The sequence below is a fragment of the Geospiza fortis genome, unplaced genomic scaffold, assembly GCF_000277835.1.
Source record: "Geospiza fortis unplaced genomic scaffold, GeoFor_1.0 scaffold104, whole genome shotgun sequence".
In the NCBI taxonomy this organism is placed as follows: domain Eukaryota; kingdom Metazoa; phylum Chordata; class Aves; order Passeriformes; family Thraupidae; genus Geospiza; species Geospiza fortis.
The window spans coordinates 3,837,854-3,862,158 of record NW_005054325.1 but is presented as its reverse complement, the minus strand read 5'-3'; the positions used below and the strand labels follow the sequence as shown (position 1 = coordinate 3,862,158).

Here is a 24,305-nt window from a genome sequence, read left to right as displayed (position 1 = left end):
CACATCCTCTCAGTGCTATAAGTATCTTCCCCATATCCTAAACAAGAACTGCCTGGCAAGCATCTTAGGGTAACTCCAAACCAGACTACACTGGGGCTCTGAAAATTTTGACCTTCTTTCTCATTGGATTTCTGGATCCCAGTGACACAGCAAGACTCACCTCAGTGTGGGAAACATAACATAGCAAAGCAAAACAGTACAGGAAAGTTAACGGAGGGAAACAACAAAATGCTATTGCTTTCTATTATGGAAGTTTTGAACAGTTTGTTTATGACTTTGCTGCTCATATATAAAACAGGAGCATTTTACACTTGCAGCAATAAAACTTGACAGCACCGAATACCCTTGTATTGCACCAACTATTACAGACGCAGGAAACAAAGGGAGAACAAGAGGCTTTACATTTATGAGAGCTACCAAGCAGCGTTTTTCCAGGCCATGGAGAGCTTTTGGATCTCACAAGCATGTAACTGTTTCATTACTCTTACCGTTTCAGCCAGGCAGCTGTCTGAATGTTCCAGTTTTCAATGTACATTTTAAAACTTGTTGCAGTCTAAGAAAGAAATTCACATGAAATGTTAGCAATGAAGCCTGTAAAATACTACTTGCAATTTAAATTAGTGAGGAGGTACATGGAAAATATTAATTCTAGCAGCTAACTTTTATGATGATTGTGCCACAATCCATCATTATACTAATATGACTTGGGAGGAAGATTAACTAGGCTGATGGCTCACTGCTAACACTTGGCACTTGCTCTAAAATCTCACTTTGTCTCATATAATTAAATACAGTGTTTGGATACTTTTCAAATAATGGGCAATCTGAGAAGCTTTCTTGTTTTATATGCTTGGCCTTCCTTTCAGTTCATAAACAGCTTTATTTCTGGAAGAGATATCTTGCCACCCATTATGCAATCTCGACTTCCCTATGGTGGTACTAAAACAAAGTGTTATTTTAAAAAAACCAAACATTTATTATTATTATTATTATTATTATTATTATTATTATTATTATTATTATTATTATTATTATTTCTATTTAGAGAAGGAAGGGAGAAGATTGAAAAACATGGGCAAAAAAATTAGGACTAAATTTAGAAGCCAATTCTCAGCCCACTGCTAAGCTTGAGAAACCAGAGTGGACTCCAGTATCCTGAGAGAACTACCCATACCTCCTCCTCTGAGCTCACCAGCTTTAGGGGGCTGCTGGACTCTGTTGGTCAGCATCAGTTCCCCTACTGCTTCACCTCCCAACTCCACCTTGGTCCCTCGCCTGCTGGCAGAAACCTCCAAGGACACCCAGGCCAAGTGGGGACATGATTCATTGACACCACAATATTATGCCATATCAGCTGAAGGCAAGGGATGGAAAAAATGACTGAAAACATGGATTAAGGGCAAGGGCTTCCAAGGGAATTGTGCAAATATCTTTCCACTTCCACACAGAATCCCTAAAGCTAGCATTTCATCCTCTGCATTTAAAGAGTTAAAATGATTAACAATTCCCAATGCAGCACTGCCACATTTTAATTGCATTACTGCACCACGAGAAGCCAAGAAAAACACAGTTTCTCTTCCAACTAATATTGTCACTCTCTTTTGGCCTCCTTTAAGTTCCCCTGTTACATTACCAAGAGAGGAAGTAGTTGCTGGCTGTCAAAACAAGCGCGCTGCCAAGGCTTTCAAGTCCCCCACGTGGGCTTAGACCCTGTCATGTTTTAAGGCCCACACAACCCCTTCCATGTGCTTATCTTTTCTACAGATCAGATAGTCACATTTAGCACTCAAGTTGACAGCTCTGAGGTAATTTTACACATGCAGGTGGCTATACCTGCTGAATACATAGACTGTATCTGTATACACTGTACAATCACACTTCAACTGCCAGCATTGCTGTTGGCACATAAAGTGATGGTTCAAGGCTTAGCCAAAGCCATGGTCTCCATAGCCTCTCTTTTTCTCATTGCAAACATGAAAAAAAATCAGACACCACCCTATTTTATGCTTTTGGAAAAATTTCTGATCTCTGTTGCCCATGTGACCCATAAAGGAAGTAAGTTTTGAGAGGCCATCAGTTCAGCGAGTAGAGAGGAGCAAAGGCTCCTTCATTTGGCTTGACTGAAGAGTACTGGCTGCATTTTACTTTCCTGCTTCAAACAGAAGCTGCCTCAGCCCATCAAAGAATCATCTCCTGCCCCAAAACTAAATCAGAAATAGATTCAAGATCTCAGAGTGGTATCTAGGGTGTTGCTGTCATCAAGAAGTGTAAAGCATTTCTGGGCTGTGTATCCTGTACTCATCAAGGACTACACTGAGGATTAATCATGGTTAAAAAAGAAAAAGAGAAAGAATGTTGAAAGACAGGGAATGTATAATAAGACTTCCAATTTTGGCATCTTCAAGGAAGAATTACAGGGGTTATTTCATTTTTGAGAAGAGCTATTACAGCACATTCACTTAGTCACAGATTGTTCAGCAATAAAGCAATCAACTTATTTTTATCTGTGATTACTTTTAAAATCACAACTAGACAATTAGAGAGCGAGGCCTCTCCTATTTCCATAAAAGAAGCCTTTAGAAAGCAGTCACAGACACATAAATATTTCCACATCTCACTGGCACTCACAAAATATTCTTCAGGGTAAACAAATTATATGGGCCATCTTTTGCATTAGAGACACAAACATGAATAGTTTTCAAAAGGCTAATGGATCTTAAAAGTATGCAGCAGTCACAAGGAAGGAGTGAGAGATGTTTTGAGCAACAGTGTGGCTCCCAGCATGGTGTTCTAGACCAGCACCCACCTAAGCTCTGTGTGCCCCTGTCAGCTCCCACTCAGCTTGCTTGGTTTGTACCTGTTATGTCTCCTACCCTTGCTTTTCTCCACATACCAGAGGCAGTTCAGCCCTTGCATGTGTCTGTGCCACTTGTGGCATCCTCTTTCACTACCACCACTCATCTCAACTGGGCTACAAAAGTGAAAGATTGTTAGAAGTAAATAAACAGAACACACCACAGATGGTGAAGACTCATAGCTGCGAACAATTTATTGACCCACTGAGCTCAGTCTCAATATACAGTAATTGACTGCTCATTTATTAAATATCTGATATCATTATTTTTAGCTCTCACAAAACTATTTAGAAATACAACCTGAATACAGAGCATGAGGTAGCCTGTGAAACAGATGCATTTTATCTGTCCAACAGATAAAATACAAAACCTCTTTGTGCTAAAGAGGAGCAGCCTGGTAGCATAGATTTCCTTTTACTAAAGCCCTTACCCATTACCATGCCCATTTCTGTATAATTATGCCAATGCAGCCACTCCTCTATCTCACCTCAATGTTCCAGATATTCAAATTGGACAACAGGTCCCAGTGGAAAGTGCCTTTCTCATCAACTCCGCTGAATCCATAACCAGCTGCATTGTTGACTGCATCTGCTGCAATGTCAAAGCAAAACAGGTCAAAATCAGACTGCTGGAGGAGACATGTTTTCTTACAAGTCAGTATGGCACTAAACAAACATTCAAGACAGCTTTGTAGGATTTAGCAACCTCTCTTTCTAGGAGAAGCTTCTTCTTTGCAAAAGGGCATTACTATAAGGCTACACAAGAGGAAAGACTAGCTACTCCTTCTGCAGAAGAAATAATAAAATAACAACGAATATAAATCACTTTTCCTATTATTTGGCCTTTATTATTCATCTGAGACAGATATTACCATAAAATGAATGAGCAATTTTCTCAAAAGGGCACCTGGATGTCACAGCATTTTCCAGAATTCAAAAAAAACTTAATATCTCAAAGACATGCTTATTATTTCCATTAAGAGTTCCAACATGGCTATGTTAATTAAGACTGTCATTCAGAATTCTACAGACAAAGCCTTTTGCTAATCCTCTTGCTGAGTGCCTCATAAAGTGCCTCAACATCTCTATGAACCAAATATTGAGTAACTTCAGTTACACATGTAGCTACCTTAAAGCAAGTAAAATCTTGGCTAAGAGTAGGCATTACACACTGATGCACTCTTGCACCTCCCCTCTCAGAGTGCCTGGGAGTCACCTCATCACTGGGTCTCAAGATTCTGATTTCAATGTGCCCCTGCTAGAAATACCTACTTGGAGTACTAAGAAAACAGAAGGGAGAATTCATTATTGTCTCCAGATCACTAGTGTTGCAGCCAACACTGAGGATCATTGGAACAAAAAGGGAAGCGCAAATACAGGTTAGGCTTTTCCTTCCAGGTCATTTACAAAATACAAGCCTGGTTATTCTTTAAGAAGGTCAGCATTTCTTCCCCAAGATTTTACTTTGTAAATGCTGTGAGTACAGGCACAAGCTCATGGAGAAGCCCTAGTGCACAAAACTAGGGAGGGAACCCAATTATAAGCAACAAGAGTAACAAATAAATAAACAAGCAACCTTCTCTAACCGGAAACTTTCTATTTTGTTTTCCGCTTTCCTAAATGAGAGAGATTTTATTGATGAAAAGAAAGCTCTCCATTTTTTTTTTATTTTCTCCCTGTTTAAAAAACACTCAAACAATAAACAACAACCCTGCCTGAAGCTGGCCCAGAGGATGCTGCCCAATCTCAGAGACTGGAGCTGCACATAACCATCCCCCCAGAGCAGTGCACTCCTGGATTTGCTCCTCCTTGCTCCAAAGGTGTCAGGGACCAAATAATGAGCGTTTCTTGGCCAAAACCAAGAAACCAGGAATCATAGGATGAGCAATAATTACATAGCATCCCCCTTGGCCTTTTACTTCCCGGACTGCTGTCTGCAGAGCACGGTGTGAAGCACAGAAAAGTCCCAACTGTGCGCCCTCAAGCTGCTCAGGAGCACGAATCCCCTCAAGCTCCGCAGAGCTTCGTTTCCCTGCAGACTGGAACAGCTCGGGCTGTGCATGGCTTTCACAGCTCCTTGCTTGGAGGCACTCGGACCCAAAGTGGTTTCAGTAACAGCTGGGAGTTCGGTTTGCAGCCGTGTTCCCAGAACTATCCCAGCGAGAAGCCGAATTTTCTTGCCATGGATCTGGGCGGGGCAGTTCCCACACAATAGCGTGCCTGTCCTGTCCTGAGGACAGGAAGCATTTCTCGGCCCGTTTCAGCAGGGCTTTTGTAATGCCCTGGGCCATGCCACCGGGAGCAAAACTGGGAAAGAATAAAAAAAGGATAAAGTGCCTGCTGTTCTGCTGCCTGGATTTGGGATGTGAGTAGATGAGGCCTCACCCTCCACTATGCAATGCATACTTTTCTGCTAACTGCCTCATTTGTAAGACATTTCTAGAGCCTCTGCAGCCTGCTCTTGTCACAAATGCAAGTTCAGTTTATCTCTTTAATAATGGCCTTCCAGTTAACTATAATGCCAGAAAAAAATGGAGGCAACAATTTAACATTGGATCCCACAAAAGTAAGTTTGTGAGCAAGCCATTCTTTATCTCAAAGCCTTTCCCATCCCACACAAGCCAGTCCTGGCTGCATTCCCTGAATCTGACAGTTTTATTCCCAGCAGTTTAATCACAGCCTCGCAATGAATCTCCCTGGCTATTTCCAGCTCAGTGACACCCTGCTCAGCCTCAAGGTATGTGCATTCCTTGCTGGACTTCCAGGATCTCCCCTACACACAATGTCTCGTAATACCAGCAAAAAAATCCAGGAGATTTTCAGCTTGGCCTGAAGGATTTGACTCCTCACAGATAGATGATGAAACATGACTTGTAAAAGATTAAGGTAAAACGCAAAAATATTATTTTGACCACCAGTCTGATTGGCTCTTAAAAAAATTTGCTTCCCTCTTCAGTTACTTTTCCTCTCCCTTTTCCTTGCAGACATTTTGGTCCTTCCCAACACTTCCTTTGCTCCCCACAGTTCTCCAATCTTTTCTCTGGACTGCTCAAAGCCAAGGTGTATACAGGACCCCATAGTACTTTAGAGGCAAGGCCTAGCATCAGCCCCCCAACAAGCACAGGATCCACTGCCTGAAGGAACACATCTCCCACATGAACTACAGGTCTAGGGACAATTTTATTTCCCTCCATCCCAGCTTTCAGACCTCCTCCCCCATTTAGGAACTTATTTGCTACATACAAAAGTACATAACGTAGCCAGACTTACCCAACGTCCATGCAAAATAATACTTTGGTTTTGCTGCCTGTGTTACAACATACAGGTAACCAAGTCTTGACAAGAAGGGAGTTTTATCAAGAAATTCGTTGTCAATAATATATGCCATAGGAAAGTTCTTGGTAAGTGTCAAGAATAAAATGAGAGATACTAGTGTGATACACAGCTTGTACATCACTGCTCCCTAAAAAGCACAAACAATGAAACATGCATTAGAAACATTTGTTCAAGGGGAAGAACAAGGCAGTGCTTATGACGTACAAAAACAATGGGCTTCAAGAACCATTAAAGTTACCAGTGACAAATTTGATACTAATTAATTTAGAGGAGGTGACCAAGAGAAGGCCAGAGTCACATCTCTAGTTTAATTTTGTTTACTGAACTACCTATAGATAGGTAGGACAATCACAAGTCAAAATCAGTGGTGAACTTCATGACAGACTCTACATCAGTGTGCGGAGATTCTAAAATGGGAAAGGAAGCAAACCAAGCCCTACAGTGGAAAGCAGAAATCTTCTCTAAATGTACTGTCTCCTCCTGGAACTAAAGACTGTGTTCCTCCTGGAAGCCAAAAGCACTGATATTCTGTGCAACAGTAGGTCTTAACTACCCAGCTACCACCCAGAAGTCTTGCTAAAAATCACTTCTCCAAAAAGCATTGTGTTGTTACAGCACATTGTACTCACGATACAGGGTATGTGCTCTGCCACACCTTGTCTATTCCAGCTCCCTAGCTTCCTACACACCATTATTGACAATCATTGCAGTACTTCAAAGCTTGTTTGCAAATACACACCATGGGTAAACACTTCTTGATCCAGCTGCAATTAAAAAGTAATCTGGCACTTGGATACCATGTGAAAATTGACTCATGTTCTCAAAAGGCTAATAAAAATGAAATGTACTATTAAAACAACCATGTATTTTTTATCCTTTTGACTTTTGATCTATTTTTATATATTCTCCAAATTCTGGAATAAAGTAATGTGAAATTGTTTTTTATGCAGATTTTAATATTCTGTCCTGACTTGCATCCTCCACAATATAGGCCTTCTTCTGACGTCAGTCAAAGTAATGTAAATCAGAACTAACACCACTAGGGTCAGTAGAAAGACAGCTGTGTGCAATAGGAATCATTATACAAAAGTACATGCTTAACTTCAGAGGAGACATTTTGCGCACATTCAGAAAGTTACACTTTCAGTGTCACCTTAAGATAAGAGAGAGAAATCTGAACCTCATGCTACACTATTCTGCTTTACAAAAAGGCTATTTCCTAAGAACATTTTAAGTAACATTAAAAAATATAAAACCAGATTAGTGTTAAAACTATGTGAAAAAATCACCTCTTGAGTCATCTTAAAGTGTGTACAGTGTACTCTTGCAAAGCACCTGGACAGGCTACAGTTTCTGATTAGCAGTGGTTCATGTACTTCTAACATCTCCTGCACCGTGGGGGAGATTTGACTTTTTTTTTGTTTTTCTGACATTTCCTCTTCTGTCTGGAGCTGAACTGCAACTTGTCATTGTCAGAACCTGCAGCCCATTCCCATTGCTGCACAAAGGACACCCATTAACAACTAACCCTTTTTGCATGCCAAACCCATTTGGCAAATTCGCCAGCCCCTTCACCCCTGACCTTGTGATAAAAACAGCAGCCACTGGCAGAAAAAACTCACTGTAACCTTTACTGGCAAGATAACCTAAAACTGGTTTTTCTTCTTAGCTTTTAAGTATGAGAATCATGTACAAAGCTGTACTTTCCTGCCCCCTGCAATCAATCTTTGTCATTTTAAAACTTACAGTTGGAGAAGGATCAGGAAGTCTGTCATAACCCTTCTGCTTCCAGTTCACTTCTAACAGTTTCATGTGCACATGCCTCCCTTCAATGAAGGCAATATAGTCCTTGTAATTGCTGCAAGGCCCTGCTATGATGCTCATAAAATTGAGGAGATAACTTAAATACTCCAGTAAAGAAGGTCTTGACCTGTGAAAAATCAGCCACACACAACAGAACAAATTTTAAAAAAAAAGGAAACAAGGTAAAACATATCAAAGGCTTTCACCAATGTTTTTTGTTGCACTGTCTGCCTCAGTCCTCACCTCTCTCCTACCCATTTCCCCCCAGCTGAAAGCTCTCTAGATCTTTTCTGGGGAAGATAAAACACAGCCTGTCATATTCTGGTGATGTCTGGTAGATGGCAGTCAGAGCAAAGGTAACATCAAAGTGCTTAAACTACAGGTGAAACTAATGCAAGTGATTTGAAAAGTTGTAACCTTAGAAACTTTTTTGCTAAAAACTGTAATAAATTTGTCCATTTTGGACAGGTCAGGAGTACCAGGAGTGAGAAGCTGGTTGCTGGTTTTGGACATCTGTCCAAGATATCAGGGACCATACTGCCTTGTTGTACAAACCACAGGGCAGGGAGTCTCTAAAACTAGGGCTCTCAGTCCTGGGAGGGGCTCTCACCCTCCCTTCATTCAGCCTTTCAAAAAATGGGAAGTGTCACATGAGACATACAGGAAGACAAAGAACAAGCACTCTCTCCTACTGTTCAAATAAAGGAAGTAATTGCCTGTATTGCATCATGAACAGGAAAAGGAACTCTCCCACTTAGGGGGGCGGAGAATAACCATATTAATTGAAAGATGGCTGAAGATGAAAGTCATATTAATTTTTTTCCACTTTGCAAGTGCATACCAAACCAGTTCCTTCTGGGGCTGTACATTTGATGTAAAATTAAAAAGATTCACTGCCTTTGCTACAGATCATTACAATGCAAAGGCCTCTCAGCAGTAGTGTAATTTGTAAATTGTTAGGCTCAGGGTTTTTATGTCGCAGAAAATGCCAACATCCAAACCATGCACTGTGTTCTGCACTGCATTAGAGTGAATGCATTCCACAAATGTCCTAATTGTTACCATTCAAGTAAACATGGAGGCCTCAGATGAAAACACAAACTTGGGCACAGTGCTTGAGGGCTCTCCTGCCCAAGACACAGATGGACGCGCATAACCAAAACACACTTAAAATTCTTTAAGACTAAAACAAATTTCTAGCAGAAAAACTAAGCAACAGTTAAACATTTTCTGTTGCCTACTTCTATTCTGAAGCGGAATTAGTTTGAATAAACAGATTAGCAAGGATTTTCTGCATTCACTCTACTGGTTATTGTAGATGTTAGTGCCTGAATGGTATGTTCTCTGGTGAAAGCATTTCACAGAAAGATGGAGCAAACAATTTGGGGTAAGAGTCATCTTTCTGTCCTGCAAAAACAGGTCCATGGTGTGGGCTTCCTAGCTCTACAGTAAGATTAAAAATAAAGTCATTAGTTTCAACTTGGGTTCTGCACATGGTTGGGTGGGGACACATGAGCAATGCGCAAAGGAATGCACAGAGGATGAGTGAGAAACAAAAACAGACCAAGAACAGGAGGGAAGACAAAAGGCTGTATTACCAAAGGGGATTTAAAACTCTTCAGTTATGACTTGTCTGCCACTGACACTTTAACTGTTGGCATCTTCTTTTCTATTATGAACTCATCTACTGTACAAGAAAAAAAACCAAGCCTGTTTAGTGAGAATTTGACTAGAATTAATGACCAAGTGCCGTTAAAAATTATGCTGTGAGCTTTAAAAATAGACACTATGGGGTCACAGCTACCTACAAGGGCTTTGGTTTTCAAGAAATTACTCCCTTGCTTTCTGAAGTACATAGGCAGATTTTCTGATGGCTGAATCTTCTACCTTGGAAATTAAGGAAATAATTTCCTTGGCCACAGCAAACATATCATAGTTATGGTTCTAAGAGTAATTCTGTAACACTAATTCTTCATTAAAAACAAACAAAAAAACCCCCCCAAAAAAACACCAACAACAAAACACAAATTCAACTCCATGTTGCATTTGTATTGAGAAACAAATTAGGAAAAAAAGGGTGCTCAAAGAAGTGCGCTTGGAGTGCTCTCTCCACATGAAAAATTAGAAGTTACATAACATGAAAACCTAAGAGTATTAAGATTGTGGAGGGAGACCAAAAAAAAATAAAAGCCAGCATTCTAAAATTATGGCAAAGAAAAGCAGCACTTGAACTGTCAGACTCAAACCAAAAAGAATTTTTACTATCCAGTGGATTGTTGACAGGGGAGGAGTAATTAGTTGGAAAAATAGCACATCACAGATCAGATGAAGATAATAGCCAACAAGTCTGTATAGTATAGTCTTAGGCTAAATTTAAAAAAGTTAATACAGCAAATACTCATTCTGTTGCACGTGGAGTATATATTTAAGTATATTTATGAGACATTGCCAAGTACTTCAGTGCTTTACTGACCAGCACATGTGATAAAGGCAGAGGTCCTGAACTGAAGAAAAAAAAGGAATATAAGAGAGAAGGTATGTTTGTTTTAAGGAGGGTAATGACAGCAGCATTACAAAGAAAAAACTTCTCAAGCAAATAGAAAAAGCATGTAGGACTTTTGGTATCTCATGGACTGGAAAGTAGCAGGAAACATTTCTATGGCTGGGCCACTATGCTGTCCCCGACACTGTAATGGAAAAAAAAAAAGAAACCCAAACAAAATAACAAATAACAAACAACCTAAACAGTCCAATTCTTTGGCATAAATTAGACACAAATCACTCAGATAATTACATCCTTACTTTACAGCAAGCCGATTTTGCTCAGCAGTGAGTTCTTCAGCTTGTCGCCCTATTCCTGGAAAGAAAAGACAGATTACATCTTTCCAAAAGACTAACAGTAAAAGCTATTCCCAAAGCCTTATGCTTGCACCCCACAAACAAATTTCTAAGGCCATAATTTCAGGTTTTTTTTGTCACGGGTGGTTTTAATACGTCTCAATCCCTAACTTCTATGTCAAGTTCTACTGTACCTCTTTACCCAGGTCCTTACCTCATTCCCCCTTTCTCACCCTGGCTACGCTGTCAGGAAGAGCAGCCATAGCATTCCCACACACACACAATGGAAGTGGCAATGCCACCAACTGGCTGCGACCCCCAACAGCCTCCACAAACTGTGCTGGGCTGGAAAAACCTCTGTTGCCAGAAGCTGCTGGTTCATTTAAGCACAAGACTCCCGCTGGCTCCTTGGTGAGAAATGGAGCATTTCACAGCAGGAGGAGTGGGCAGGGGAAGGCAAGCAGGCACTCAGGGAACAGAAGCTCCACTGGTGTGAACAAGCAGCTGAGCTGCCTGCTGCTGGAGCAAGCTTAAACATCCACATCAGTAATAATCTGAAATTGTACAAGGTCCAGACTGGAAGGGTGACCTCCTGTTGAGTGCACAAGACCTTTGGGGCCAGAGGTAACACACAGACTCAATGTCCCAGGAAAGCGATGGAAAAATCTTGTGTCATGGCCAGTGATAAACAAATACTGTCTATAGCACATACCTCAAACCCTTCAGCATAGAGCTTTAGCTGCAGATACTGCAGGGAATCCCACTGGCTTCAGCAGAACTACACGGGATGAGTCTCAGCACTTGGTGTGCAGCATGTGCACAGCTCCATGTGCACAGCCCCAGAAGATCAGGGGCTTGGCACCAATTGACACTACTGTTCTAAACATACTGGCCATAATTACCAATACAGACACAGGACCCACATCCTAAAACGGCTGCTGATAAGCTGCTCATTTCCATTCTCTCTCCACTGTTTCAGTTTGTAAATACTGGGAGGGCATGAATTTCAGAGAAACAATTAGCACTTAATTACTTAAAGGACTGGGTATTTTGTTTGTCTGTTTCCTTTTACAGACAGCTGTGTTAAATTTTTACAAAAACAAATTTGCCACTCATGCTTGAACTGCAAGCTGCCTTCATTTGATCAACTGCTCCATATATGGATGTTTGCAATGTAATGAGCCTTTTCCACCATCATTAATCTGTAGGATTTCTAGTCTGTTTAGAACACTTCTGCCTCTGCTGTTGTCTTTTTTCCTTTCTGTCTGGTCGTTTACCTTCAGCATCCTAGGTGTGTACCTTGGAATTGCAGCAATACCTGAGCTGACTCGATTTACAGAAGCAGATAAGCCTCAGCAACATGAATGCCAACAACATGGTCAATTAGCCAAGCTTCCAGCTGTGTCTATTATACCCAGATAAAAGCATTAGATTCACTTGTGCAAACCTGGCTTGCAAACAATGTCAGACCCCCGTATGCCATCACCTAAATCCTTGCTCACAACAACTCTATAGCAAGGCACTTATTCAGTCACCCACTGTCACAGACATCTTTTATGAAAAATCCTTTCCTTAGGATTTTTTCCTCCTGACAAGCTGAGAGGCCTCAGGAACAAAATGTAAACAATGGTTATCTGCTGCTGTGGAATGCAAGAGGTGGATCTTTGATTGGCCCATGTTAGTTGTTTCTAATTAATGGCCAATCACAGTCAGCTGGCTTGGACTCTCTGTCCAAGACAGAAGCCTTTGTTATCATTCCTTCTTTTTCTATTCTTAGCTAGCCTTCTGATGAAATCCTTTCTTCTATTCTTTCAGTATCGTTTTAATATAATATATATCATAAAATAATAAATCAAGCCTTCTGAAACATGGAGTCAGATCCTCATCTCTTCCCTCATCCAAAGACCCCTGTGAACATGGTCACAACCCACAACTTGTACGGCAGTGGGCCTCAGACCATCAGAAATTCTCACTGCAACATCAGTAGGCACAAGCAATAATGCTACTGATGACAAGTGACATTTTTAGCCTTTGCACTGTAGTAGACACAGGCGTTTTACTGGGAAATAATAGTGCTCTTTGTCACAGCACAGCACAAGACTGAAGACAATGTTATTTTGCTTGCAACTGTGCTTCTCTCTGCACTGCGGAAAAGCTACTGAATTCTATCTCTCAGAGCTCATGGAGTATATTACCACTGCATATATCAGTGCTAGCATATTTTTTGCTAAATTAACATTAATGACTGAGTGTATGTATCATCAGCTCTTGACTTGTGAGAATCTGTAACAGCTTCAGAGAACTTAATGGAGATGCACTGTAGCATCTAAACAGGAGATACTGGCACTAGCTAAAATCCAAATTGGGCCCCAAGGAAGTAGAATACCCAAAGGGCAAAACAGTTGTCTCTGATATTGCAAAGACAGTTTGATCCTAAAAACTGATCAAAACTTTAAGTTTCTCATTTTTCCTCCATAAAGCATTTTTCTTCTTCACTTGGAACTCACTGCACTACATTCATTCACTCCATAAATCAACCATAGAATTCACTGGTATATAAAGGCTGTCTTCAGGACACAGATTCCTTTTCTTACCATCATGTAGCTGGCATGCAAGTGTTGTGATCTTCTGTGTAATTATCATCAGTGGACTATAACAAAGACAGAAACAACAGTTACATGTCTTGTAATACAAATTATTCCCAATTTTCTCACTGAATGTCTTTATGCCTTTAAAAGGCATAACTGTATTAGCAACAAGTGGAAAACATCCAATTAAAGCTGAAGGAGGCACTCAGGCATAAGACAATTGCCTGGGTTCAAAACAACCCCACAGTAACTTGCACTGGAATTTTTAATTGCTATGTGCACACAAAGCCTTATTTTATATCTCCCTATCGTGCAGCAGCGCAAATTGTAGTTCAGAAGAAATCACACCACCAGGAAACACCAGCTTCTGCAGTCCACTGAGATTCTTTTCAGGCAAAGACCAAATTGAAGCCCCACACAATGCAACACTGGAATACAGCAGTGCTGCTATAACCCAACTCTGACTCTTCTTACTGTTTGTTACTCTCCTATTGTCTGTCTCCTCAGTGCCCTAAAAAAATGTTGACTCTGCAGATACAGATGCTTATTTCCCCACATGAATAGCTCTATCAATTAGGACTGTGTGCAAATACCAGAATAGCTGTCAGCACAGCAGTTTCCCACTTGGTTATTGACCACGCATCTGTGTTGTGAACAGCCTGTAGAAGATACACCATCCAACTGGGAGTGTATGGGCATGTGGGATCTGGAGGCCCTGGAAAAAGGAGCTGCTTGTACCTAAGCCAGGCTTGTAGCCACCCAGCAGCTCTGGTGCCAACTAAACATGACATACAGAAATAGCCACTACTCCCAGTAGGGCCACTCATACTTCCCATATCCAGATTTACAGAGCTTCTTGCACTGAAGGCAGATATGAGTTGCTGCAGCTAAGGAATGGGGGAAAAGACTAAACTTGGCTTGGTGGCATCAGGAGCTGGTTCCCACAAGGATAAAGGACACAGCTAAGTGCATTTAGACGAAGGTAAGATGAAAGATGGGAGGAAAACCATGGGGACAACTGATCAGTTCCTCCATTGGCTTCTGCACCCTAAACACAAAACCTGGTACTGAACATCTGCAATCTGGAAGGACCCATGGCAGGCAAAGCAAGGGATGAGCACCCCTCACACTGCTGCTCCCTATCTCTCTGCCACTGGGGACACCAGCACAGGGTGCCCAGATATCTCACAACCACAATAGCCACAAGATGGGAATGGTTGATAGGGGATACACCACTATTTTAAAAGCACTGGTTGTGATGAATGTATGTCATCAGTCCCACAAAAGACATCTGTGTTCACTGAGGATTAGTACAATGGGTTGTTTCTCCATTTGAGAATAAATTAACAACATTAACCACATGGAGGTTTCTGTTTGAACACAAATGATGTCTTCAACCTGGAAATGAAAACTTGAGTTTGTACACATTTATTTAACTATTTACACAGTTTGACCAGTATATGGAACTTGTTTAAGAGACATGGATGATTGTGCCGAACATTACAGCTGTTCATTTTAACTATTGTAATATATTTTCTGGAACACAAAGAAAAAAGTTGAGGTTTTTTAGGGTTTTTTTTTTTAGTTCAAGCATTGTGTTTGTCTCACAGATTTCTCAAGGTAAAGAAAAAAAGTGTAACTTACAGTCTGTGATGTCTCTGTCTAAAATAACAGTCAATACTTATGTTCTACAGGGATTTTCAAGAGATTCTGGATCATCCTTAACTAAATCAACCTACTGGTTACAATCAAATGGAAACCCAATGGCTAAGATAAACTGTTTACAACCTGATTATCCCACTAATATAAATCAAACAGATTCTCAAGATAATTCATAGGCTGAGCATGGTAAACACACAAATACTGGCAAAAGACATTCTTTCATTTTAAGTGGTCTTTTTTTCAACACTTAATATGGTTGATCTTTTTCAAGAGTCCACAAGGAATTCTGTGTGGGTAAATTGCATTTTCTACCCAAAACCAGAACATGCAATATCAGCCAATTACTTAATCAGAAACTGCTTGTGTCATCTCAGAAGGACCTACTTGAACTGCCAATTAAAAGAAGTTTGCACAAAAAATTCAGAATAGGCTTTAATATACACAGAACTTGAATACAATTGTAACAGAAGGGTTTGTACAGCAGCTTTTCTTGGGTCACCTAGACTACTGATAGTAGCCAAGGAATGGACAAATTCAATAATGACTTTTCACCTTCCAGCAATATTGTTAAACAGTCATTCTAAACTTTACTCCAATTAAGCTTTCAAGAAAAGTGATTTATAAGCTGTTTTTACCATTATCTTCAACATCCTGTTTCTCAAAGTAGATTTTCCCAGACAAAATTTAGCTTTGCTTTCAAAGATACATAAATCCTAATCCTTTAAGCATATGAAAAGGCAGGTTTTTTTAATCTTTAAGAGAGACAGAGGCTGCCACTGAATCAAGCAGTTTTACTGCAATAAACACAAATTTTTATTTTGAAAGTGTTTGACCATTTTAGCTTTATGGGGGAACATTAACACTTGTTTCAAATTGCTTCAATTTGTTGCATATGTTTCTTATGGCAAGGACTTCACGCCAATATTGAAGTGGGTAACTTTAAACCTCAGGCTCTGAGCCAAAATCGTATGACTTCAAGAGTCTAAATTTAGACACTTGTCTTAGACAAGGCCCCCATGGTAAACCAGAGAGAACCAAAATGCAAACAATCTGAGGGCAGCAGGAGTAAAGCCTGCACTGAAGTCATACTACATATAAACACAGAGGAGAGAGGCTCTCCTCATCTATATTAGGAAGTCATGGCCTCATTGATGGCACATTGTAAGCCAACAGAACAAGTCAGCCTTTCCTGCACTTTCATCAGAAAAGATGGACAGTCTTTCTCCCTCAAATCTCCCAGCTCCAGAGGAGACAAGAGCTGACAAAAGTGACATGTCTGTCAGGGCAAGTGGGAAGGAGGTATCATTAGACACCTTCTGTTCTCCCTCCTGACATCATCATATTACATGTCATACGTATTTTCCAGAGTGGCTGGAAAGTGGCCCAGCAGAAAAGGACCTGGGGGGTGCTGGTCAACAGCCAGCTGAACAAGAGCCAGTGTGTGTCCAGGTGGCCAAGAAGGCCAATGGCATCCTGGTCAGTATCAGCAATAGCACGGTCAGCAGGACCAGGGCAGTGATTGTCCCCCTGCACTGGGCACCAGTGAGGCCACGCCTGCAATCCTGTGCTCAGTTCACTTCAGAAGACATTGAGGGGCTGCAGCATGTCCAGAGAAGGGCAATGGAGCTGTGGAAGGGTCTGAAGCACAAGTCCAATGATGAGTGACTGAGGGAGCTGGGATTGTTTAGTCTGGAAAAAAGAGCCTTGAGGGGACCTTATAGCTCTCTACAACTGCCTGAGGGTGTAGCCAGGTGGGAGTTGGTCTCTTCTTTTGAGCTGCACCAGGGGAGGTTTAGGTTAGACATCCAAGGAAATTTTTTACGGAAAGAGGAAAGAGTGATTTAGACATTGGAATGGACTTCCCAGGGAGGTGCTGGAGTCACTGTCCCTGGAGGTGTTTAAGGAAGGACTGGATATGGCACTCAGTGCCATGGTCTAGTTGACATGGTAGTGATCGGTCATAAGTTGGATTTGGCAATCTCAGAGGTCTTTTTCAATCTAAATGATTCTGTGATCTCTTTTCTACCCTACTCAGGAAGGTGGGAAACTACTGTAGAGTGGCAATGGGATGACACACACTAAATCTCTCACGAGATCAGTGTCAGGTATCAGCCAACATCTCACACAAAGGGTAAGCAATGTTCCAGGTGAATAAGGAGCATCTGCCTCCCTCCTCTCCTCCTGCCCACCATTCCCCTCTGACTTGATCTCAAGGGGACCATGTCTGTGCTGCAGCAAAAGGCAGAGCACAACAAAATAATGACATTACTGGAACTCTCTCTTAAGGGCAGGGAAGGAGGAGGGAAGAATCATAAATTCCTAAACATGTGAATTTTGATTATTAAAACTTTGAAATACCAGAGTATACCAGAGTATTGAATTGCAATTTCTATTCAGCCTCTCAGGCAAACTGTAACTTTAAACAGCAATAAAACATTTACTAAGTTAATAAATAAATACAGCACCATATCACATATAGTCAACTGTTTCCAACATGGTACTATTTTAACCCTTAGACTCCTATTGGAAAAAATCAATAGTGCTAAAAATAAGAAGGGAAGTTAACAAAACTATAAATCTCCCAATCCCTTTTCTTACTCCCAAATTTTGCAATGCACAGGTCTAAGAAAATCTACCTACTACACTTGCACTTACAGATGAAGCACAAAGACTTATCCCTAGGAAGGAAGCATTTGAAATAAAACACATTTAGAAGCCTAAACAGCTTGCAATCCATCACATTTGAACACCTACTGATTGCTTTGCAGCCACATGCTGAGTGGTGATTCCACACCCTCTCCACCTGTCCTATTAAGCACTACAGTTACAAACTACCACAGAAACACAGAATCTGATTTATGTGTGGTGTGATTTCCCCTCCCTTCCCATGTTTTATGTATTGGCTATGAGTTTAATCTTGGGTTGTAGCTGTGCAGTACCTCCTACACACAAACCATAGTGGTCAACTTTTAATTTAAAAAAAAAGAAATCAAGAAATTGACCCAGGGACAATTTTATTTTTCAAGGCATCTAACATAAGGTAAAGACAGCTTTGGGCTTTTGTTTACCTCACATTAGATGCCTTGAAAAATAACTCAAGACTAAGATGCAACCATTTACAAAGAATGCTCAATAGAGGGGTTTACTCCCGTAAATAAACCTTCCAAATGAAAACATATCAGTGAATATAGTTTTTAAATACAGCTTGCCCCAAGGCAATAAATTTGCCAGAAGCATAGGCCAGTGGAAGTACAGATGTTTTGTTTGTAGGCCACTGTGGGGGTCCTCACTGGATCACAGGCTGGCTTCTGCACAGAGCAACTTTCAATGCTTACGAGAGAAAAGACGTTTTCCAAGCACAGTCTGCTTGACCTTAGGTAATCCCGTGGAGAAGTCTGGCACACGCTTGCTAGAAATAGTTTCCACTGACCTGATTTCACTAAGAGAGGAGGTGGAGTCAAAAGGCTCATAGCAGACAAGACTCCAGAACAGCAAACATGTATTTCAGGGTTACCTCTGCAGCGCTGAAGCCATGACAAGAAGTTCACACAGTCACACCCTGCTGTGACAGTAACCATTGCTGACAAGGGGATGGCCAAGCTGGCAGTGAGCTCGTACTTTTGCTTTCAACAGTAAAAGGAAGAGGTACTGAAGTACATCAGAGGAAAAACACTTCACTCAACACACTTGCCACCTCCAAAGCAACTTACAATTTCCTTCATGTGATGTGTTGCCTTTGTGTATGTCTGTGTGTGAAAGCTCCCAAGCAGTATTTCTTAAGCCTTCATGGTAGAAGCATTTCAGTTAAAAGAGTGTTTACTTCTGGAGAAGTGTCCAGGGATGTACTAGATGCATGGAGCTCTGTAGTAGTGATTGCCTGCTTGAATTCTGCCTAGTTCCCACACAGCAGTTCCTGCAGGGCTCCTGTGACTCCAACGGTAAGTGATCTCTGGGCTGTTTCCAGTGCACAAGCACCCAGCCAAGCAGCAAAGCAGCAAGCAGGCATGGAAAACAGACTGACCCCCCCCTTACTCACCCTGTACCTGCACTGCTGCACTGCCTCTGGGGACCAGCTGCACACCAAGGTTACCCAGCGCTGCAGGAACAGACACTGCAGCAATGTACTGCATGTCATACATTTAGAAGACAAGAAAATAAAAATAACCAACTGAACTTGCAGGACCAGACAACATTTCTGCTCTGTGTTTTCACATGGTAACATCTATCTTTGCTTTCATCAGCAAATGTATTTCCTTTGTGAAAAACGGCTGCTGTACTTTTATTCCTTCCTTTTGTGGTTGAAACAAGAAGCCACTGAGAGAGGAAAAGCCAGCAACAAAGCACTAACCACCCAGCAAAACTTCACTGCCTGACGTGACACTTGTTACTGAAGCATCTGCTTATATGTATGGCTTTTTGAGAGGGCTCTCTCAATGATCATCCCTTTCTAGGGGGTTTGCTGAGGATGCTGCTGCTGCTCTGCCTTTGGGATAGGGCATACACAAAGGTGGTGTCTGGAGAGTGATGTCCACCAAAGCACTTGTGTAAGAGCTACAGATTTGACACATGTGGGGAAGAAAAATGCTCAAGTCTCCCAGGTGCTTCAACTATGGTCTCTCTAAGACCAACAGAAGATTGAAAACTGTGCCAGTGTGTGTGGTGATCTTCACAAACCAAGTTTCTCTTCCGTAAGGGATGGCAGCAAAAATTATAGAATCATTAAGACTAGAAAAGACCTTTAGGAACACTGAGTCCAACAGTTAACCCAGCACTGCCATCTTCACCACTAAACCGTGTCCCCAGGTGCCATAACTGCATCTTTATGAACACTTCCAGGGATAGTGACTCCAGCACTCCCCTGAGCAGCTTGTTCCAATGCTTGGAAACACTTTCCATGAAGAAGCTCTTCCTAAAATCCAATCCAAACCTCTCCTAGCATAACCTGAGGCCATTTCCTCTTGTCTCTTGTTATATGGGAGAAGTGACTTATCCCAGCCTTGTTACAACCTCCTTTCAAGCAGTTGTAAAGAATGATAAGGTCCCTTCTGTTCTCCAAGCTAAACAACCCCAGATCTCTCAGCCACTACTCATCTGTGAAAGAAACTCCCATATGCACAATCATTCTCTGACATTTCACTGAATAACCTGCAATATTAGGAAATTTTGCTCACACACTGCAAGAATTCAAAGAGGAAACTAAAAAGCTCTACGGCCCAAATCAAGCAAAGGATTGAAACAGACACAAGTTCCATACCTTCTGAATTTTATCTGGATGATCACATGCATTTCGCATTTGGTCATGAACCTTGCTAGACTGAAACCCTATCTATAACTACATTCCAAAAATCAGACTCAAGATTCCTTATTTTAAACTAGTCTTCCCTAAAGCTATCATATTGCTATACTCAAGCTGAGCCTGTGATACAAAGGGAAAAAACACAAACTGTATGATATTTTTATGGTTTTTATAAAGTTGTATAGGCAGGCAACTTACCAGCATAATCCTCTTAGCATAAAGAAGAAGAAATAAGAGAGAGAAAGAGTTAGGATTTAGTTTTTCCAGGTACAATGTACAAATGTCATGGCAATCCAAGCAAAATAAAACATGCATGTTTCTCTCAAAGACTGATTTGAATTAAGGAGGAAGCACAGGATTCAGTTACTGTACAATTAGCATTCAAAAACAAATAGGATTTTTGAGGAAGTAGTAAAAAGAAAATTCCTAAATTACATCATCACTTGTTTGAGAAATAATATAACTGAAAGAAATTTGATAAAATATATACACATTTTTAAAAGTAAATAAAATTAAAGTGCAGCAAGCTGGAAATTGTTTTCCTTAAAATCTGGCAGTAGTTAAAAAAAAAACACGAGTTTTTCCTTAAGTACTATGTAATACATGAAAAACTCTTAAATCAAAAAATAGCTGCAAGCAGCTTGAATACAGTTTTGACAGTGGGACTCAGTGACCTTCCCTTTGCATGAGTTAAGAATTAGCTAGTCACCAGCAGGTAAGGAGTCCCTTATTTCTTTTTCTGTAACCTGGAAGTGATATGCCACCGCTTGATCTTTCATTTTCCAGTTTGCTTAAGATATGACTCAAAAGTTACCTTGTTCTCTCCATCTATACCTGCATTTTACAAGCTCTGTTCTCAAAATTAAAGGGCTCCAAACAAATAGCACAACCAACTATTAGTAAAAACGCCCCAAAAATGTATTTGCAAGCACACTTCAAAAGGGTTATCTGTGCAAGTTGTTAAGTACACCAGGCAGGCCAAGAGAGCAAATGAGGAATGCTGGCTTTCAGCACTGCCACTGGGAAACGCTCCATGATCATCTGGCTTGTCACTTCAGGGACACTTCAGAACTGACAGTGGAAAGCTGATGGCAATAGAGCTGGTTATGTGCCTATTTGATGTGGATTAAAACTTCCTCCTTGCAACCAGATATCACCAGACTCATGGGGTACTGAAACTTCAAATGCAAGCCAGCAGCTGATGGGGTTTTGTTGCATCTTAAAGATTCCCCCAAGTCCAGTGTCTTGCCTTCTCAATACATATCCCCAGCCACATTCACCCAAAACTGTGGGAGACCGGAGGGAGATGGGCACAGCTCCGTGGTTCTGTCTCACTCATTTCTGAAACCCCGAGAGAGAACTTTAATGCCATCCTCACAGCCAGACCCTGTCCTAATGATTCCCTACTGCCACATGCAACAAATGAGGAACCATCAAATATGGGAGAATGAGCAAGAGGAGGCTCAGTTGCTGCTCATACATGGTAAAACTGTGTCCACGGAGTGTATTTTGCCTCTCTGGGTCATCACATCTGTTCAGGTATGTGCAAGAAGCTTCAATGGGCACATATTTACAGCTGAAGAAAACAGGTTTTAAGACAGATTAATGAGGGTGATCTGGGTTTCAACACTTTGAATTGTAAGTTTGTATTGATACCACTACAGTATTTGTATTTATTCTTAGCTTTTAAAATATACCATGAAGGTGCATTTCATATCCATAGTACATTTTCCACTTGTTTACTACATGGTAGTTTTATTTTTGACTGAAATTTAGGAATTGGTGTGTATCTTGGAGCACCAAGTCAAAATCAAATAAAAGAGTATGTTCAAGCATTATTTTTTCACTGCCATTATTATCCTCAAGCTCATCATTAAATAAGAGTAGTTACTTTTCCATGAAGGGAGCAGAGAACACTACCGAATCCATAACAAACAACCACCATCCCTCTTCTTTCACCCTCAGTCTCAGCTGGATCTTTATTAAATGTATTCAGAGAGAGAGAGAGCTAATATGCCTGACAGTGCATTTCTGAACACAGTATTCAGTAAAGCATGATCTCTCACATTTCTCTCTCTGTCTCTTACACACACTGAGCTATAGCATTCCAATCCCATTTATAGCCTTCTTGCTATGTCATGCTCTTTGAGGACATGCTTTTGTGTATTAAAAGAACTGCAGAAAAAATTACAGAACTGAATTTCTTTAAACATATAAGTTCCCATTACTGCAGCCTCCTTAATAAAAAAACCTTAGGAGTTTGAGAGAAACTTCCCCTCCACCACCTGAAGTTTAATTAAATGCTGAAACCCACCACCTCAAAGAGAAGGACACATGCAGAAAGACAGCAAAAACCTTCATTCTCCTACTCTGTGCCTGTAAGATGAAAGAGACTTGGAAGAGTCATGTAAAACTTACTGAGAAAGTTTACAGAAGTTTTTCATGGTATGTTACTAATTACTGTGCCTTCAGACATTCAATTAAACAAGTGGAATACAGATTAGCACGCTGGTTTCAAATCACACAAAAGCACACCTTCCTCCCACAAACAAAGCTCATAGGGTTGGTTAGCTGTCGCTCTCTTTGCAAAGCATTCTCCACTGCTTCTCTGAGTGAAATCAGAGACTACAGTGTGTATGAAAACCATTTCACACCTATCACAGCATACAAAAAGTTGTGCTATTTAAGCAGCAGCCACAAGCTGGCCCCATGAGAGAACCAGTGCTGACAACCCGAGCTAATAATCTCTTGTCTCTCTGCCTGGGTTACTCACCCAGCTCCACCAGCACCTCACCCCTGCCCAAGTCCTGCCCTCACATCCTGGAGAGCCTGGGCTGGGAAACACCTTCCCAGCTGGGGCTTCAAGGTAGATCAGAATGGGGAAAAGGAGACACAGGGCTGACAGCTGTGCCCAGGAAGATGGAAGGAGAGCAGCCCACCCACCCCCTCAGGGCAGACCACCATCAGCCACATAAGTCACTCCTACAGCTCCAGGGAGGGACTGCCCAACCTGTCCTCCCAGGCTGCTCTGCAGGGAAACCTAGCTAGCTAAACTAATTTCTACCTTCCCAACTGCACAGCTTCCCGCAAGAGAACAGTAGAAACAATGAATCAGTGCAAAAATCATACAGCGCTTATTCCTTTTTAAAAAAAAACCAAAACCCAAACCCAAAGAAACAAACAATAAACCGCACCCAAACCCAAAACAAAACCAACCCCAACAAAACCCCAAAGATCACAACAAAAGCCTCAGAAAAAGCTGAAGGGAAACAAAATTGCAAGTGCTCCACAGATAACATAAAAATTATTCTTACAACTTATTGAAATCAACTAATACTGATTGACAAGGGAACCAGTTTGCAGACTCACTCACCCGGAAAAGTCTGTAGTGAGAATGCCATAATGAAATATGTATATTCGGCTTATGTGGCACAGTGTGAGGTATCCCATGGCTACGACAAAGGAGTACCTAAAAACATAACACAGAACACACAGTCACCAACACAAGTACCAAGAAGAACTAGAATCACTCAAATTGGGTTGGGCTTGTTTCGATTTTTTCAAATCAGATTGTTAAAAAGTCTGGAGCTATGCTACAAGACCTGGAAGAAACTCTCAAAAGGGGCTGATGGTTGTGTGTACCCAGCTGAAACCTTACAGAGGTGTCTCCTCATTTTGGGGGTAGGGAAAAAATGGAAGAAGAAACAGGGTCAGTTCAAGTTGCAAAATTGCATTTTCAAAGCTCCCATCTTCACATATTAATTTGAAATTCCTGTCCAACTTAAGCATTTGAAACCAGATGATACTTTATGTCATTCACTGGAGTTATCCACTGCATTTTTGTCTGTAAATGTTCTTTATTTACAACTCTTCCTCAGATCTAGCAACGACTAAAATATTTCAAGCTTAAGGTATTCTCTCTCTCATG

At 41.1% G+C, this 24,305-nt stretch overlaps 1 protein-coding gene across 1 annotated transcript in view; it reads right to left on the bottom strand.

Annotated features, from left to right (window-relative positions):
• Positions 1 to 24,305, bottom strand: part of MBOAT1 (membrane bound O-acyltransferase domain containing 1) — a 41,429-nt gene that overhangs the window by 5,877 nt on the left and 11,247 nt on the right. Inside the window, exons 5-12 of the mRNA XM_031056964.1 lie at positions 23,751 to 23,846; positions 20,576 to 20,587; positions 13,426 to 13,481; positions 10,796 to 10,850; positions 7,937 to 8,120; positions 6,125 to 6,317; positions 3,343 to 3,446; positions 489 to 553 (exon numbers count right to left, since the gene is read on the bottom strand). Coding sequence (XP_030912824.1) covers positions 489 to 553; positions 3,343 to 3,446; positions 6,125 to 6,317; positions 7,937 to 8,120; positions 10,796 to 10,850; positions 13,426 to 13,481; positions 20,576 to 20,587; positions 23,751 to 23,846 — 765 coding nt within the window. The remainder of the gene's footprint in view (positions 1 to 488; positions 554 to 3,342; positions 3,447 to 6,124; positions 6,318 to 7,936; positions 8,121 to 10,795; positions 10,851 to 13,425; positions 13,482 to 20,575; positions 20,588 to 23,750; positions 23,847 to 24,305) is intronic.